Source organism: Ranitomeya imitator, chromosome 7, assembly GCF_032444005.1.
Source record: "Ranitomeya imitator isolate aRanImi1 chromosome 7, aRanImi1.pri, whole genome shotgun sequence".
Classification (NCBI taxonomy): domain Eukaryota; kingdom Metazoa; phylum Chordata; class Amphibia; order Anura; family Dendrobatidae; genus Ranitomeya; species Ranitomeya imitator.
Window position 1 is genome coordinate 41,420,859 of NC_091288.1, and position 19,754 is coordinate 41,440,612.

The 19,754-nt window shown below is 42.8% G+C and overlaps 1 protein-coding gene across 1 annotated transcript in view; it reads left to right on the forward strand.

The window, feature by feature from the left end:
* Positions 1–19,754, forward strand: part of MYO3B (myosin IIIB) — a 351,459-nt gene that overhangs the window by 250,597 nt on the left and 81,108 nt on the right. Inside the window, exons 23-26 of the mRNA XM_069733111.1 lie at positions 13,296–13,375; positions 15,568–15,645; positions 17,084–17,289; positions 19,592–19,703. Of these exons, the coding sequence (XP_069589212.1) occupies positions 13,296–13,375; positions 15,568–15,645; positions 17,084–17,289; positions 19,592–19,703 (476 nt within the window). The remainder of the gene's footprint in view (positions 1–13,295; positions 13,376–15,567; positions 15,646–17,083; positions 17,290–19,591; positions 19,704–19,754) is intronic.

The following is a 19,754-nucleotide window of genomic DNA, read 5'->3' on the forward strand; positions in this document are numbered from 1 at the left end:
TTCGCCATCACCACCTCCTCAGGCAAGCAATTCCAGATTCTCACTGCCCTAACAGTAAAGAATCCTCTTCTATGTTGGTGGAAAAACCTTCTCTCCTCCAGACGCAAAGAATGCCCCCTTGTGCCCGTCACCTTCCTTGGTATAAACAGATCCTCAGCGAGATATTTGTATTGTCCCCTTATATACTTATACATGGTTATTAGATCGCCCCTCAGTCGTCTTTTTTCTAGACTAAATAATCCTAATTTCGCTAATCTATCTGGGTATTGTAGTTCTCCCATCCCCTTTATTAATTTTGTTGCCCTCCTTTGTACTCTCTCTAGTTCCATTATATCCTTCCTGAGCACCGGTGCCCAAAACTGGACACTATACTATTTTATGCTACATCAGCTTTAGTTAAATGAAGCTGTGAGTGGAAATCTTTCAAGGAACTTAGCCATTGTGCCTAGTGCCACAACGATTCCTCCTCCTTTGTATTTTTTTGCCAAAATCAGATCCCTAAATTAGATACTACATTAGATATCAATTGTCAGATGCAGACAACAATGATGGACCCAGCCAACATCTTAAACTGATTGTCTCAAGTTAAACCCAAGTGTAAAAACAATCAACTTTTCCTGTTATCCTCTCCGTTCCGAAGAATGGAGGAATTTTCAATTCTATGGTGTATAGCTCGTTGACAGGTTTACTGAGCAACCTGTATTATCAGAGTGACCGATTTCCTAGGCAAGGAGGGAACACCGTTCTGAAGCTTGCCACCTTTGGTGCCTTTGAGGTTTTGTATTACAGAAGCAAATCTGCCTTGTTTAACACAATGAAAGAGCACTGAGCGCAGACCGGGGGCACAACCGTTCTGCTGGTCCGAGCTATCAGTCTTCAGGAGCACACCACACCCCAGCTTCAGGAAGCCAGGAGGCAGAGGAGCGATGTGCTCCTGAACACAGAAGGTTACAACTCCTCTTTGATGTCTTTGTATTTTGGACCAAAGCAAACAAAAATATAAGTAGGATTAAGTGGTATAGTCACACTTGGACCCACATAATATCTGAAAGACATATTCTAATTTTTTCCATCACACCCTGAGATCGACCCTGTATTGCACAAGACTCGCACAGCTTTCAGTCCATCACATGGTTGATATTGTTTTCCATCATTTAGCAATTAAAAAAAAATGACTAAATGTACAACCTGCAATCTGCCAATGTCTTGGGCTATTGCTGCAGTCTGGGATCAGACCAGGTTTTGCTTCTCACCCTGCACTTTTACGGGTGGTAGATGTTAGCGGAGCGGATTCTGAGCGTTTCCAGGGGTTTCTTTTCTCAGAACTCCAGAAAGCGCTTCTCTTGCACTTCTTCACTCAGCCGCTCATTGTCATCCACAAACTCCCTGGAAATGCGGGAAATCATTAGCTGTTTTCAGTTGGGTACCAGACACAGTGAGCTGTAAAAATCGCCTCTTAGACAGAAAAGCCACATATATATTCAGGAATCCAGTCACACAGTATGCTTTCCTAAAGACCGTACATATTTCGCGTTTAACTCTCAGCTTGCCAAATGTCTAAGCGTGCATTGAATCAGTTGTGCCAAGTAGGAGGCAGACTACTGTATTACATTTTCTTGGATTACCGGTCAGGACTGACAGTAATCACCTCCATCTAGGAGAAATGTTGGCTGTTAGTAGATATTGTGCTTCCACCTTCTGGTGATTTTTATCCAAATACCGACTCACGTGTCTATCTTGTATGTCTGCCTCTGGACCCCTGACAATTTGTGCCGACTGATTTTAGAAACTGCTGAAGCTATTAAAGGCAAACTGTCAACAGGTTTTTGCTTTCTATTCTGACAGCAGCATGAGGTGGGGGCAGGGACCCCGATTCCAGAGATGTGTCACGTATTAGGCTGTGTTCCGTAGTTTCAATACAATCAATGTTTTATCAGCAGGAGATTATCACTACAGGACTAGGTGTCACATGCAAGACAGGCAGGCCAATCTGTGTAACCCCTCCCCATCACTGATTGGCAGATTGCTGACAGTGTACACATGAAACTGCCAATCAGTGATGTGGGCGGGGTTATACACAGCTCAGCATTCTGACCATCGCTGCATCTACAACAGAGAAAACAGGGATTTTATTCAAACTACAACAAGCAGTGCAGTAAGTGACACATCGCTGGAATCAGGCTCTCAGTCCCTACATCATGCTGCTCTCAGATTACATACTAAAATCTGCTGACAGATTTCCCTTTAAGTGGTTATTGATGAGGTATCTTTAGCATAAGTTATCAAAAGCAGATCGGTTCGACACCAGGAATCCCCACCAATCAGCTGCTGGCAATTAAGAGAGCCACCGGATGTAAAGGGTGTATGGAGCTGAACAGCTCAGCTCCATTTACTGGGTAGGGGGCAAAGATCAGCAACTATACAAGAATAGGTCATCTATATATTCGGAGAACTCCGGTAACATGAATATTCAGGATCTCTCATTGCAGATGCTCAGTTGGGTCAGTACCGTAAATTGCGATTATTGTTACTTGACAATCTTTTAGTTGTAATGTAAATCATCTCTCCCTGCACTGACCTTCACATTTTATTTCATCTGTGCTTATACACAAGAGCCAGTCAAACAGAGCTGCAGTGTAAAACATGGGGAATAGCTGGACAACCTTTGCAAAGGGGCTGTTAAGGATCAAAAAAACATAATCCTTAGAATGATGCCCTACATACATGAATATCAGGGGCAATAATATACGTGTCACTTGCTGCTGAGTCTGCAGTCTATAATTCTTGGTGCTGCATTCGTTTTGGCAGACATGTACTACGGAGGACAGAGAATGAACTTCAATCCAATTTTGCAGCCAGCATGCAGCCAGCGGGTAAGGAAATGGTGAATCAAACACCCAAAAACCCCGCCTCCATGGCTGAAGATTGTTCCCTCCAAATTCAGGTGACAGTGTCCCTTTAACGCATGTGATATTCCTCAGGGATACATATATACAGATTTATGTCTTAACATTGTGATAGGTGCAAGCTTAAACTGGCATTAATACACGGCGCCTGGTTACATTTACAGAGAATCAACTCTTAACAATATCGGCAAGTTGACTCCGCTGTATGCGCGGTAACAGTGCAATCACTTTTGTATCTTAACGCATGTTTGACACATCTACCGTGTGTTAATCTGGCACTCCAATTTTATTGATTGGGTGAACCAGCCGGCATTATAAGGGATAATATAGTTTGCGCAGCTTGTACACATTTAATGGCACCATTTTATGAGTCTCTTTGGTTTAGAGATAAGTATGGGCTTCACATTTTGTTGTAAGAATTACTTATAAGTCTCCCTTCCTTTGAGCTTTTCACATGCGCCACGAATGTGTGTATTTGTGTCTAGCAGCGCAGCTCTGTGGCTCGAGCAGAGATCAGATGCATCAGCGCATGCGCAATACTTCCTGTTTGTGGTGTCTTAGCAACCCTGCTCCGGCAATATGGCCGATGAACCTCCGGCGCGAAGGTCACTGGCGCACGTGCGGCATTTGAGTCTTAAGGATCGTTTTTTCTGCACGTCGGAAAATCACTCAGCGACGGATCCTGCGCTGCCCGTCTTTGGCTATAATGGAAGCCTATGGGCACAGGATCCGTCGCTGACTGTGAAAAGCAGGAATCCAGCAACGGATGTCGTCTTTACAAACTGAACATGCGCGGAAGAATTTCCTGTCAGGGAAATTCTTTCTCGCTCGCTCTCTCTTTTTACTATTGATGCTGCCTTTAAAAAAATAAAAATAAAAAATCGCAATATTCTCACCTTCCGGTGTCCTGCGCAGCGTTACCGATGCTCCCGGCAGCTGCCGTTCCCAGTATTGTCTTGCGAAATGACCCGATGACGTCGCGGTCTCGCATGATGCTACGTCATCAGAAGTCACTGTAACACAAGGCATCACTGGGAACGCCAGCTGCCGGGAGCATCACGAGCATCGGTAACGCTGCGCAGGACGCCGGAAGGTGAGAATATTGTGATTTTTTTATTTTGTTTTTTGTTTTTAACATGGGTTGTGTTGTGTATGTGTTTTAGTAGCGGAAAATAGCTGCGAAGACGCATACGCAACAGGTGCACATAGCCTCGACGGGTCCGTCAGAAAAATGGGCCCAGTGCACCTGTTTTATACAATCTGCACAGGATCCGTAATTTCAACGTTTTGACAGATCCTGTGCAGATTGTAAAAATGGAAGTGTGAAAGAAGCCTTACAGACACTGCTCTGCACACCGCAACCACACGCCATATGGACACTTCCGGTGCGGCAACCGCTACGTCTTTCAGGTGGTCAGCACAGCTGTATTACATTTGGTAGCCTAATTACTTTGTATATTACCCCGGATTAATATTGTAGATTACCCCTGACGAAGCCACCGTGAGTGTGTCTTCCCTGCCTTATCTGACTCCATGTGTGCTGAGCATTTCGGCGTTATGACGGGTTTGTGATATTTTCCATGGACACTTCGTAGGTAAACACCCCATGGGAACCTCCTCCACTATTTCTTGGACCTAACTATCCATCATTAGTTACTCTTTATTATTAGTTTTCTCCCAATCTCCATCTTACATGGGGTTCTGCCATTGGGGCCTTTTGGAATCCTATTTGGGGCTGGCACTTTTTGCAGCCACATACGGTATGTTTTTTTCATTGGAGAAGGGGGTTCAGTTTAGTGAGGGCCAAGATTCAGTTGTCCACTACGTATATGTATTTTTATTCTGTGAGGGGTTTTGCCGTGTATCTGTGATGGTATGCTGTTTATATATCTTTGCTAGCACACATTGGTTGTCTGTTGGTAGGTTTAAACTTTATTATGAGCTTTTGGTATATTTTGATATGTCACGTGTGTGACTGTTTTAATGTTTTTAATGTTTCTTGTGTCTTCTTTTGTACCCAATAAAATTTACATATAATGTTCATGTCTCATGGTGATCCCCTCTTTATGGCCTTCATCTTTCTCTTGGATTAGTGGATCAAAAAAACATGTCTGCCTTCTTCCAAAAACAGTGCCACCCCTATCTGCAGATTGTCTATGGGATTGCAGATCCATTGAAGTCAATAGCATAGAACTGCAATATCACGCACAGCCTGTAGACATAGATGGCGCTGTTTTTGGGGAAAAAGGCAGACATGTTTTTTCTAACATTTTTAGCTTTATATTAAATGTTTTTGCAGTGACAATGTTTCAGTACTCCATAATGAAAGTGAAAGTCACGTTGTAACCCTCATATCTCAAGGGATTCGGTGTTTTGAGGTTTTGAATCCAGCGACTAGCGAAACAGGGTTATAAATGAGCGGATCAATCCTCAAGGATCAAGTTTTGTATCGAACTATGTGAACCTCACGGTTTCGAACATTTTCAGGTTCAATTTGCGTTTTGATTACCCAAAAAAAAAAATTGCCCGGCATCAGAGTGCGGGCTAACATCATAACATCATAACGCTCTTATGGTCAGTGAGGTCCTCACTCTCTCTCCGTATAGTGTAAGCTCTTATGATTAGTGGGGTCCTCTCTCTCTGTCCGTATAGTGTAAGCTCTTATGGTCAGTGGGGTCCTCACTCTCTCTCCATATAGTGTAAGCTCTTATGGTCAGTGGGGTCCTCACTCTCTCTCCGTATAGTGTAAGCTCTTATGATTAGTGGGGTCCTCTCTCTCTCTCTCTCTGTATAGTGTAAGCTCTTATGGTCAGTGGGGTCCTCACTCTCTCTCCGTATAGTGTAAGCTCTTATGGTCAGTGGGGTCCTCACTCTCTCTCCGTATAGTGTAAGCTCTTATGATTAGTGGGGTCCTCTCTCTCTCTCTCCGTAGAGTGTAAGCTCTTATAGTCAGTGGGGTCCTCACTCTCTCTCCGTATAGTGTAAGCTCTTATGATTAGTGGGGTCCTCTCTCTCTCTCCGTATAGTGTAAGCTCTTATGGTCAGTGCGGTCCTCACTCTCTCTCCGTATAGTGTAAGCTCTTATGATTAGTGGGGTCCTCTCTCTCTCTCTCCGTATAGTGTAAGCTCTTATGATTAGTGGGGTCCTCTCTCTCTCCGTATAGTGTATGCTCTTATAGTCAGCGGGGTCCTCACTCTCTCTCCGTATAGTGTAAGCTCTTATGATTAGTGGGGTCCTCTCTCTCTCTCTCCGTAGAGTGTAAGCTCTTATGGTCAGTGGGGTCCTCACTCTCTCTCCGTATAGTGTAAGCTCTTATGGTCAGTGGGGTCCTCACTCTCTCTCCGTATAGTGTAAGCTCTTATGATCAGTGGGGTCCTCTCTCTCTCTCCGTATAGTGTAAGCTCTTATGATTAGTGGGGTCCTCTCTCTCTCCGTATAGTGTATGCTCTTATAGTCAGCGGGGTCCTCACTCTCTCTCCGTATAGTGTAAGCTCTTATGATTAGTGGGGTCCTCTCTCTCTCTCTCCGTAGAGTGTAAGCTCTTATGGTCAGTGGGGTCCTCACTCTCTCTCCGTATAGTGTAAGCTCTTATGGTCAGTGGGGTCCTCACTCTCTCTCCGTATAGTGTAAGCTCTTATGATCAGTGGGGTCCTCTCTCTCTCTCCGTATAGTGTAAGCTCTTATAGTCAGTGGGGTCCTCACTCTCTCTCATGTACAGTGTAAGCTCTTATGGTCAGTGGGGTCCTCACTCTCTCTCATGTACAGTGTAAGCTCTTATGGTCAGTGGGGTCCTCTCTCTCTCCGGTATAGTGTAAGCTCTTATGGTCAGCGGGGTCCTCACTCTCTCTCATGTACAGTGTAAGCTCTTATGGTCAGCGTGGTCCCGACTCTCTCATGTTGAATGAATGCTCTACTCTCTTATGGTCAGTGGAGTCCTCTCTCTTGTACAGTGTAAGCTCTTATGGTCAGTGGGGTCCTCTCTTTCTCATGTAGAGTATAAGCTCTTATGGTCAGTGGAGTCCTGACTCTCCTCTCCCCACATGTATTTTCAGAGCAATTACAAGCTTTCCAGTATTGAGAATAAGTGAAAGTCATATTTTGGGGGAAAATTTGGCAAAGTCGTCGAATTCAAATTTCAAAAGATCAGCTCATGCACCTTACCTTACTTTCACTGTGAAGCACTGCAGCAATGTCATACTGCAGTTTTAGTCCCAACCTTAGCTTAATTTTTTATTAGAAAAACATGGCTGCAGAAAGTGTATGCTGAAGCCGAATCCGTAATGTAAACTTTTATTTGATGACAAAACAAAACACGCCACAGTTCTTGTAACCAGGATCACAAAAGTAGTACACCTAATATTCCTCTTTAGCAGGTATTCTTTACAGTTTGGATATCTGGGGATTATTTTCCTTCCCAGTTGAAATTTTTCAATATTAGCCTGCTTCATGGAAATCAGGTTGGGGTAAGGTCTCTTTGGGCAAGGTGTACATTACATCTGCATAGGTCTATTGTTTATTCATGTATTAAATCCTTTTGAAATGTGCTAAAATGCCTCCTACTCGTTATAAAAATCCTGCCACCCAAGAATTAGGACTTTGATGTCACCAATCCTGCTTCAAAGGCTTCTTACAATGCTATTAATCAGTGGAGCCTCTGAAGATATAGCCAGAGAAAACATTTGGACATCTTGTGTTAAACTTTGCATAAACTTTAAAATATACCGTACTTGGATGTCTTGCAGATGAATTCTGCACATCGCCGTTGTACGATACGGTCCATCTTTACCAGTTATCTCGGAAGAGCGTTGAAATTTGTTGATATAAAAGACCATTAGAAGTGTGACTTACAGATGTAGAAGAGCTGAGAGTGTCAGCTGCTGCAGCGTTCAGTTTTCTAGTTGGCACGACAGATTGTCACGTGATTTACATACAAATGTGGTTGAACCTATTACACTCTCAACCCTATGTTCAAACTACGCAGTGTAATAAAGGGTTAAATGGAAGCTATAACAAGAAAATTACCTATTGTTTAAGTCAGGTTTAGGCCATGTTCACACAGTGCGTTTTTTACTGCGGAACCGCAGCGGTATTGCCGCTGCGGTTCCGCAGCAGTTTTCCATGCAGGGTACATAACAATGTAACCCTATGGAAAACAGTCACTGCTGTGCACATGGTCCGTAATTTCGTTTAAAAAGCCGCGCAGAATAGCTGCGGCAAAAAAGGAGCATGTCACTTCTTTTTCCTGAACCGCAGCGGTTCTGCACCCATAGACCTCCATTGTGAGGTCAAAATCGCAGTAAAACCCGCAGATCAAAAATATATCTGCGGGTTTTACTGCGATTTGATGTGCAGAACCGCTGCAGCAGGAAGTGCGGGGGAGCGGGCGGAAGTGCGTGGGCGGAGTGTGGCTGCCCCCCCGTGCTCCGATCCCGCCCCCCCGTGCTCCGATGCCCCCCCCCGTGCTCCGATGCCCCCCCCAGTGCTCCGATGCCCCCCCCCGTGCCCTAATCTCCCCCCCTTATACTTACCCGGCGTCCCGGTGTCCGTCCGGCCGTCTTCTCCCTGGGCGCCGCCATCTTGCAAAATGGCGGGCGCATGCGCAGTGCGCCCGCCGAATCTGCCGGCCGGCAGATTCGCTCCAAAGTGCATTTTGATCACTGAGATATAACCTATCTCAGTGATCAAAATAAAAAAATAGTAAATGACACCCCCCCCACTTTGTCACCCCCATTGGTAGGGACAATAAAAACATTAAGAATTTTTTTTTTTTTTTCACTAAGGTTAGAATAGGGGTAGGGGTAGGGTTAGGGGTAGGGTTAGGGTTAGGGTTAGGGTTAGGGTTAGGGGTAGGGTTAGGGGTAGGGTTAGGGTTAGGGGTAGGGTTAGGGTATTTTCAGCCATTTTAGCCCTAAAAAGCTTCCTAGGAAACACACAGTCTCTGCATAGAAAACTGCATAAAAAAAGGATAAAAAAACGCATCAAAAAACGCATCAAAAAAGGACAAAAAAAGGACAAAAAAAAGGACCTGCGTTTTCTGCCAAGAGCTGCAGTTTTTTAAAAAAACTGTCCTGAAAAAAAAAAGGATGGAAATCCTGAACGTGTGAACATACCCTTATTGTTGCCCTTTTTTTATTCCTATCACAGTCTGTATATCTGTTTTTAAACTTTACTTCCATGTTGTTTCAGGAAACAACACATGTAAATAAGCCATAATACACGTGCTTTTAACACTGTCTTTTGTATTGATGCATCTAATGAGCATGTGCTAAGGTTATTGTAAAAGGAGGGGAGGCAGGGTCAAGGGTGACAATCCCTGTTGTGATTGGTGGATCCTGTGTTATCAGCTATGTAGAGAGGTGTTATCTGTCATTGGAATTCTGCCTCTGATGATAATGAGCCTACTGACAACTCTTCCCCAAAGCACAAGACGAGTCTAAAGTAGCCCTAGTGGCCAGTGTGAAAAATGCAAGGTTACTAATTAAGTATTTTTTAATAATATCATGACATGGAAAAAAAATGCCATTTTTTAAAAATACATCTAACACACAACTTGATTTACATAACAGGTCATTTTCTGATAATAGCTTCCCTTTAAACCCCCCATGCACATTAGATGAAAGTCGTCTGACCATCCGATGCTTATGGGGGTCTCCTGACTTCTACTTCATAGATTATATCAAGAAATAGAAGACTCAGGTAGTTGGGATTTCAATGCTTGATCTTTTGAATATGAGGGGAGATAAGCAACTTTTTTCTCTCTTGGTGTTGACTACCTTTTGTGTATGGAGACCTTTGGTATGATCTTTTTTTCTGACGGAATAAGTTGCATCCAGACATGTCTAGATGTGGCTTTTTCCCCTCGGTCTATACAGATTACATGCACGTTCAAACTACAGACCTCTCCATTCTTTGTAGATGGGAAAACTTGCAAAATTGGCAGTGTATCAAACACTTATTTTCCCAACTGTATGTGTAATCTGTACTGGGAGGGAGGTAAAGTCTTTTATTCTAAATAGTAACTACAAACATCGGCCTCTTCATTTAATCACTACCCAAATAGGTTAGTGCCTAGACCGTTCTTGGTATTTAAATATCCATAATTCAAGAATTAAAGGATTATTTCCAAAATTTTAAATGAATCACCTATTCATCTGCTGACCGGTGGGTGTCCAACTTCTAAAATGCCACCACCAATTTGGAAAACTGGGCTTGAAATACCACATCGGCATGCAGTCGTGGCCATGCATGCATGCCACCACTATGTGGGGCTCACACTGTAAATAGGAGGCCGTGTGGAGGCTGATGCTGTATATAAGAGGCTATGTGGGGGCTTATACTGTATATAGTGAGGCTATGTGGGGGTTTATTCTGTATATGAGGAGGCTATGTGTGGCTCATGCTGTATATAAGAGGCTATGTGGGGGATCATACTGTATATAGTGAGGTTTTGTGGAGGCTCACAATGTATATAGTGAGGCTATGCCAGTTCCCATACTGTATGTAGGAGGCTGTGGGGGATCATACTGTATGTAGGAAGCTATGTGAGGGCTCATACTGTATGTAGGAGGCTATGTGGGGGATCATACTGTATATAGGAGGCTATGTAAGGCTCACAATGTATATAAGAGGCTATTTGAGGGCTCATACTGTATGTAGGAGGCTATGTGGGGGACCATACTGTATGTAGAAGGCTATGTGGAGGATCATACTGTATGTAGGAAGCTATGTGAGGGCTCATACTGTATGTAGGAGGCTATGAGGGGGATCATACTGTATATAGGAGGCTATGTGAGGCTCACAATGTATATAAGAGGCTATTTGAGGGTTCATACTGTATGTAGGAGGCTATGTGGGGGATCATACTGTATGTAGGAGGCTATGTGGGGATCACACTGTATATAAGAGGCTATGCGAGGCTCACAATGTATATAAGAGGCTATGTGAGGGCTCATACTGTATGTAGGAGGCTATGTGGGGGATCATACTGTATGTAGAAAGCTATGTAAGGGCTCATACTGTATGTAGGAGGCAATGTTAGGGCTCGTATTTTATATAGGAGGCTGGGTATACTGTATATAGAAGGATGTCAGCATACTTCATTGTGCTCAATATTAGGTGTTACAATTAATATTAATATCAATAATTATAATTAACTAGATGGTGGCCCGATTCTAACGCATCGGGTATTCTAGAATATGCATGTCCACGTAGTATATTGCACAGCCACGTAGTATATTGCCCAGTCACGTAGTATATTGTCCAGCCACGTAGTATATTGCCCAGCCACGTAGTATATTGTCCAGCCACGTAGTATATTGTCCAGCCACATAGTATATTGCCCAGTCACGTAGTATATTGTCCAGCCACGTAGTATATTGCCCAGCCACGTAGTATATTGTCCAGCCACGTAGTATATTGTCCAGCCACATAGTATATTGCCCAGTCACGTAGTATATTGTCCAGTCACGTACTATATTGCCCAGCGACGTAGTATATTGCCCAGCCACGTAGTATATTGCCCAGTCATGTAGTATATTGCCCAGTCACATAGTATATTGTCCAGCCACGTAGTATATTGCACAGCCCACGTAGTATATTGCCCAGTGACGTAGTATATTGCCCAGCGACGTACTATATTTCCCAGCCACGTAGTATATTGCCCAGTGACGTAGTATATTGCGCAGCCACGTAGTATACTGCCCAGCCACATAGTATATTGGCCAGTTACGTAGTATATTGGCCAGTTACATAGTATATTGCCCAGTCACGCAGTATATTGCACAGCTACGTAGTATATTGCCCAGTTACATAGTATATTGCCCAGTGACGTAGTATATTGCGCAGCCGCGTAGTATATTGGCCAGTTACGTAGTATATTGCGAAGCCACATAGTATATTGCCCAGTTACGTAGTATATTGCCCAGCGACGTAGTATATCGCACAGCGATGTAGTATACAGCACAGAGCCACATAGTATATTGCCCAGTCACGTAGTATATTGCGCAGCCACGTAGTATATTTCCCAGTGACGTAGTATATTGCCCAGTGACGTAGTATACAGCACAGAGCCACATAGTATATTGCACAGCGAAGTAGTATACAGCACAGAGCCACGTAGTATATTGGCCAGTCACGTAGTATATTGCCCAGCTACGTACTATATTGCCCAGCCAGGTTTGTCACAGGTAAAAAAAAAAAACAAAAAACATATACTCACCTTTCCGAAGGCCCCTTGTAGTCCACGGCAGCTTGCGGTCCCAGGGTTGGTATCAGAGCGCAGGACCTGTGATGACGTCGCGGTCACATGACCGTGACGTCATGGCAGGTCCTTGTCGTGCAGGCGTGCAGGGCCTGTGATGACGTCGCGTTCACATGACCGTGACGTCATGGCAGGTCCTTCTGCCATTCCATCTTTGCCACTGGAAACTGCCGCGGAAGATGGCGGCCGGTGGGAGCGGCTCAGCGGACTACAGAGGGTGAGTATAGCAGGTTTATTTATTTTTTTATTATTTTTAACATTACATTTTTTACTATTGATGCCGCATAGGCAGCGTCAATAGTAAAAAGTTGGGGACACACAGGGTTAATAGCGGTGGTAACGGAGTGCATTACCCGCGGCATAATGCGGTCCGTTACCCCCGGCATTAACCCTAGCGGTGACCAGAGGGGAGTATGCGGGCGACAGGCACTGACAGCAGGGAGTAAGGAGCGGCCATTTTCTTTCGAACTGTGCCCGTCGCTGATTGGTCGCGGCAGCCATGACAGGCAACTGGCGAGACCAATCAGCGAATGAATAACCGTGACAGAAGGACAGACAGACAGAAGTGACCCTTAGACAATTATATAGTAGATATATGAATATTAATATTGAGCATAATTCATTTTAGCCTATTGGTTCCGCCATCCACAACAGTCACGGTCTCTCATGTGGCCCCTCGGGAAGATTAATTACCCACCCCTGGTTAACAACAATACTTTTTTCCCACCGTCCCATAAGGAATGAATGGAGTGGTGGCGTGTATTCCAATAGGGCATTTCAGAGTGCACTGATCAGTAACTTGTTACCTATCCTCTGGGTATGTGAACACTGTCAATGTTGGCAATCCCCCTTAAAAAATACAATTCTATAGGAAATCGTCAGCAAAACCATAGAGTACTATATGAATTTAGCTACAAGCCGATTGCATACAAATTACAGTGGAAATGATACATATCAGGGGTCCCAGCCTATTTAGAATTTTTCTCTCTCTAAAAAACAAAAACATATGGCTACATAATATTTATGGTTGGGTATTGCATAATCCCTATATTAGGCCTGGATTACAACACAAATTGTAAGAATCAAAGAAATACAGAAGACTTAAAAAAGTTGTCTGTTTATACCACAGGTAATCTGGCTCAGTCAAGAGCACGAGTGACAGCGGCTTCTAGATCTCTACCTCCTCAGCTCAATGCTGGGCGTATTAAGGTCAGTACATGTATGGGGTAAGGAGACCGGCCACACCTGGGATAGTCCTCCAGTAAGAACAGCAAAATGGAGATTTAGATGTATCATGTATAATCGTAATCATTTATTATGGTTTTCCAATGTGTCCGGGGAAAAAAAATATTGTCTGTCCATGATTTTTTGATAAGCTATCAATAAAAAAAATAAAAAGATAAGCTGGCAACCCTGGGGTGGTGTGATGTGGTGAAGTTTTGATAAAACAGGAGATTAGAACTATAGGACTAGTAAATGTGCTGGAAGGTAGTCCAACCCCGCCCCCACTACTGATCGGCAGCTTTCTGCCTATGCACAGTGTACAAAGAAAGCTGCCAATCAGTGCTGTGGGCGGGGTTATACAGAGCTCAGCATTCTGCAGCAGATAACTCGGGGATTTTATGAAAACTACAGGAAGCAGCCTAGTAAGTGACACATCTCTGAAATCAGGGTCTCTGCTCCTACACTATGCTTCTCTTAGGTGAAGCAGCAGAAACCTGGTAATATACACCCTTTAAATACATCCTAAGGCTCATGTTTGTACTAAAAAATTGTTGATAATAATATATATTGATTAATTTGCCCTACGGCCTTTTATTATTTTTTTGCCATTTTTAACTGACTGCAATGACTTGTACTACCAGTACTACTTCTGTATTGTTTATGTTGATAATTGTAATCACATTTCCCAAATGTACGTAAAATTTATATACCCGTATTTTTCGGACTATAAGACGCACCGGACTATAAGGCGCACCCAGGTTTTAGAGGTGGAAAATAGGGAAAAAAATATTTGAAGCAAAAAAATGTGGTAAAATATTTAATAACATACTATTATATGTGTTGTTATTATATATAATAGTATGTTATTATGTTGGAAGCTGCGGGACCAGTGTGGTGTCTGTAAAGTACTATATGAAGATGCTGGAGGGTGAGTATAAGAATGGAGGCACATGGCTTATATTTAAAGCACCGCTCTAGCACTGCAAAATAACACTGGAGTGCTACTTTAAAATCCAATGGGAGAACTATAACTCCCAGCATGTCCTGCAGATCCTATGACATGCTGGGAGTTATAGTTCACTAAAGAAGTGGCTGAGTGCTTTATTGTGTTTTGGAAAGACTAACCTCTTAATTGTGGCAGCCAGCCACAGTGTGGTGAGGTAAAAGCATCCCATGACTGCACACACACAGAGCCCTCCCTCTTGTTGCCTTTCCACAGCACAGGTAATGGAAGCCAGCAGATTCTAGTGTTGTCCTCTGAAGGACCTGTGATGATGTCAAGAAGAGGGAGGGCTCTGTGCTGCCATGTGATGCTGCAGCCCGCCCACTTCTGACATCATCACAGGTCCTCCTTGTGCACACTGCACAACACTCTGCTGCAGACCAGGAAGGTACAGAGATCTCCTCTCCCCCGGACCCTGCTGCTGCTGCCTCCTCCTGCCCCGGACACACAGATCTCCCCAGCTGCTGCAGGAATCAGCGCTGGGGAAGCCATGTGTGTCCCTGCTTAAGTGCAGTATTCATTTGCCTCTCCCTGCTCACAGCTCAGCTGATAGGTGGGCGGGGAGTAGCTAATGAATATTCACTGCACTTAATCATCGGGACCACATGGTTTCCCCAGCACTGATTCCGGGCAGTGGGGACATCCTGAAGTGGGATAACAGTGCGATCCCACTCACTGCTGCCCTCCTCCACACATGCTACATCCGTACCATAAGACGCACCCACACTTTCCTCCCAAATTTGGAGGAAAAAAAGTGCGTCTTATGGTCAGAAAAATACGGTAATTAATACATTCTCCCTTCTGGAGACATTTGGGCCTCAGTTGCGTCTATCTGCAATGCATTGTTATGAATATCCTGTAGTATAAGAAGTGTGATCCAGTGATGTTGCTGGGTACACATATTATACATATATATATATATATATATATATATATATATATATATATATACATATATAATGAGCTGTGATTTACTCTGCCGTGATAATGTGGCGTCACTGTATAATACACCCATGACATGCTGATGGTAACAAACCTCCATGCCACGTGGCTCTTACTGTTCTCCCATGATCCATGTGCTTCCACGGTGTAGCTGAGGTTGGAATCATTGAAGACTTTACACTCTTCTGTATAATGACCACCTCATATAAACATTTTCTCGTTTTTCTAATAGGTTGACACAATGGAAATGATCAGGCATCCGGAAGAAACGACAAATATGAAAAGACAGACTGTGGCTTCTTATTTTAGGGTTGGTATGGTAGACCTGTCTTATATCCAGAAATAATTGCAACTAATGATTCCAATATATACAAATGCTGATTTGTTTTTTTTTATAAACAAAGATGAAAGTTGTAGAAAATAACTAACATCCATTCAGTAATTATGACTTTGTATGAACAACTCATCCATGTAAACTGAAGCTGGGTTCAGATATATCCGTTGAATCAGGCTCTGGGTTTGGGGTCTGATGCTACTCAGGTTGATCACAACCGATTTGAAACTCAAATTCACCAGGTTGGCCAATTTTTCGGCTTCCAAAAAGTGTAACACTCTGGGGTCTCCTAGGACTTTATCTAACCCTGTAAGCTCTTTATCACAAATACAGGCTTAGTAATATCAATGTTACCTGACCATAGAAATTGATGGTAACTCAGTACTAGCCAACAGCCCATTTAATCAAGCAGTACTCTGACAGACTTTTAATGTCTTGAATATATATAAAAAAACAGTACAAAAATGACCCATCTTAGTCATTTGTGCTCATGCAGGCAGTTTTTTTGCAGAATACTTACTCAAACTGATGGTGTCACTGACAGAAGTAACATCATTCTGCTGTGAGAAAAGTGATGGAGTATGTATTCCATATCGTACTCTGCTTCCTCCCCACTAATACATTTTCTGGAGGCAATGAAGGTTGATTTTGACCTGTGTTTGCTGGTACTTTCAGTGGTGTCCTGATCCTTCTGCTGCTGCTAGTAGCAGCCCTGGTATGTTTTCTTTCACACTACCCTATCCATTGCCGTTTTCTTTTACCATACATGTTGTACCAAACTAAAATTAACTTTGGACAATCTTATCAATTCAAGTTATTCAACCCTTGCAAAAAAGGAAGGATGTAACAAGAAATGCTAGTCAGGTATATGTACAGAAAACAAAATGTGAAAGCAGGTTGCAGTATAGGCGTGTTGTGTATGATTGTCAAATTGGGCTAATCAAACAAGTAAGCAAAAACCAACATGCCCAGTTAAGTGTCTACATTTTTAAAACATTAAAAACATTTAATAAAATTCAACCCAAATTTGAATCACATCTCATTAGTTGCCATCAGGGTTTTCCCACATTTACTCATGGGTGCTGATCCGAGCTGCCTCCCAATGTTGCACGAGATATTGTCATCAGGTCTACTGATTGGCATCGGCACATGTCTGTCGCAACAATTGATGAGCCCGAGAGTTGGTAACGATACACGGCAAAGAATGGGATCAATTCCTTCAACATTATCCATCCATCGTTTATGATGGATACTGGATAGAAACCACAACACTGTACCAGGGAGATGTGAACCACAGCCAAAAAGTGTTATTTAAGAAGTATCAAGTTATCCCCTATCCATGCAAGCATTCGGAAAGGATCCATCTTTTATTTTATATACCTCTTAATTCTGTGTATTCTTCTTTCTTGCATAGTACTCTCTCATGGACTTGTTATCCAAAATGGTGGTTGGACAGCCTCATTTTGTCCGATGCATTAAGCCAAATGATGACCGAGAGGCAATGAATTTCTCCCGGGAAAGAGTGCTCATGCAATTGCGCTACACAGGGATTCTGGAAACCGTCAATATTCGAAGACAGGGATATTCACACCGCATTTTGTTTGAGGACTTCCTGAAAAGGTAAAAAAAGGAAGCAAAAAATGTGAAATCTTTATTGTTGGATGCAGCAATGTACCAATATTTTGTTTCCACTCCTTTCTGGGTTCGATCCAAAATGGGGACCTGGCAAAGGCTTAGCAGCACTTCAAGCAAGAGTTTTTCTCCAAATTTGGAGAATTGGTGAAGATTTACTGAAGTTTAGACAGTGCAGACTTAAGGTACCGTTACACTAAACGATTTACCAAAAGATCACGACCAGCGATACGACCTGGCCTTGATCGTTGGTAAGTCGCTGTGTGGTCGCTGGAGAGCTGTCACACAGACAGCTCTCTCCAGCAACCAACGATGCCGAAGTCCCCGGGTAACCAGGGTAAACATCGGGTTACTAAGCACACTGGTTACCAGTGAACACATCGCTGGATCAGCGTCACACATGCCGTTGCGGGTTGCGGAGACAGATCCAATTTGTGCATTTCAGCTTTTTGATTGTTTGTTCTCCCCTCACCCCATTGAAATCAAACATTGACATCACATAGGGCAGTAATCTGCTCCATTCATCAAAACTGGGGGTTCTAGTACTGGCGAACCCTGTCTACCACGGTTTATTTGTATGGTCAGCATCTAATACCACGTTTCTCATCCACTGCGGGATTAATGCATAGCCAACTTTAACTTCTGGCTTCAGAAGTTGGACCTCAGCTAATCGCTTACTTGCCACCTTCAATTAAAAAAAGGGGTTGTCATGATGAGAACATTACTTTAAGGGGAACCTGTCAGGACGATTTTTCTACAAAACTAATGCTATGCATATGTAAATTCTAGTCAAATAATACAAATTATATCTGTTTTATATTGATCCTATGAGTCGTGGCGGAGAAAGCAAGCTTTGAAACCACATGCAAATTATCCTGGAAGTGCAGTTGGGTTTGTCGGGAGCACTTCCTGGCTAATTTGCATGAGGCATCAACACTTGATTTCTCAGCCCTGGCACCTCGGATTACTACAAGACAGGTATCATTTTAATTGTTGAACGAGGGCCTATACAGTCATGTCACTAGTTGCAATACTAAAATTGTTGTGAGAGGATCCCTGCCAGATTTTGCCTTGTATCCAAGTAATGAATTTTACATTATGTATAAGTATTTAGGTGTCGGCAGGGAAATAACACATAAAATCACTTTGAAGTGATAAAGGAATCACAAACCACTGGCATACAGCAAATTGAAATAATACCCAAAGTGAATTTTCCCCCCTGTCTGATAAACACCGATTTTTTAAATTTTTTTTTCCCCCGCACCCGTCTCCGCTAATAGTTTATAAATTGCAATTGTCACATAAACATGGTCTATGGATACCAGGGGGAAACCTGCAAACTCATTCATTTTGTTTGTACAGGAATAAAAAATAAAAAAAAGGATCAAAGCAGCAATTAAGTTTGGGGCTTAAGGATCTTTCATATCCTCAGATTTACCATACGGATGTGACTCGTGTTCATTCTTGCCTAATGGGTTTTTGAATATGAACAAAGAAGTGTCAATCTGTTTAGCATTTGATCTGCTCTTCTGAATATTTGAGGAATTTCATGGATCACCGGCTAATGTATTTATCTATTCCCAATATTTCACTTAAAAAAAAACTCTTTTTCAAAGCTTTAATTATGGCTCTGAGCACAGAAAATAATGGGTGCAAATTCAGCAGGGGCTTGTCAGTGTCTCGCATCTCCAGGTACAGGAACTGAAAGACTGTGATAATTGTAAGATTTTATTTTTATCATACATATTCAAAGGGAAAATTCCCGTTCTGTTATATAAAGTGTATATATACTGTATACCCCACTGAGTGGACTACTGAGAGCAATATATCGGCAAGAACTAAGGGTAAAGAAAATGGATCCTTGGACCACCACAATGGAGGGCACTCGTTTGCCATTTTTTAATTTATCACACACTGTAATTTCTAAAATCACATATATAAAATAACGATAGCCCCCCCCCCCCCCCATGATGCCTAAATAATAATTAGTACCCGCTGCCCACCATTCGCAAATGGCCCTGAGTGAAGCCTCACTTTTTAGGCTATGTTCACAGTTCCATCCTGATTGTTATCTAAGGTCCTATTCACACTACATTTTTGCAGTACATCTGGCGGGTTTGATTGAATCCATGAAAAAAAAAACAGGATTCAGATGGAGCCCTTGACACAAGGGTCTAATTACGTTTGATGATGTTCCTTTGCCTGAGGTATAATTGAAGAAATATATTCCATTTATTTAATTTTTATGATCGTGGAAAAATGTGTGTCTGTATTCTTCTTCTTCTACTAGGTATTACTATCTGGCATTCAGAGCTCATCAGGATCCTCCGCCAACAAAAGAAAGTTGTGCTGCAATTCTAGAAAGAGCTAAACTTGAAAAGTGGGTACTTGGAAAAACTAAGGTAAATCTGTGATTCGATTTAGTTTATGAGAATCATAATAGCTCTTATATT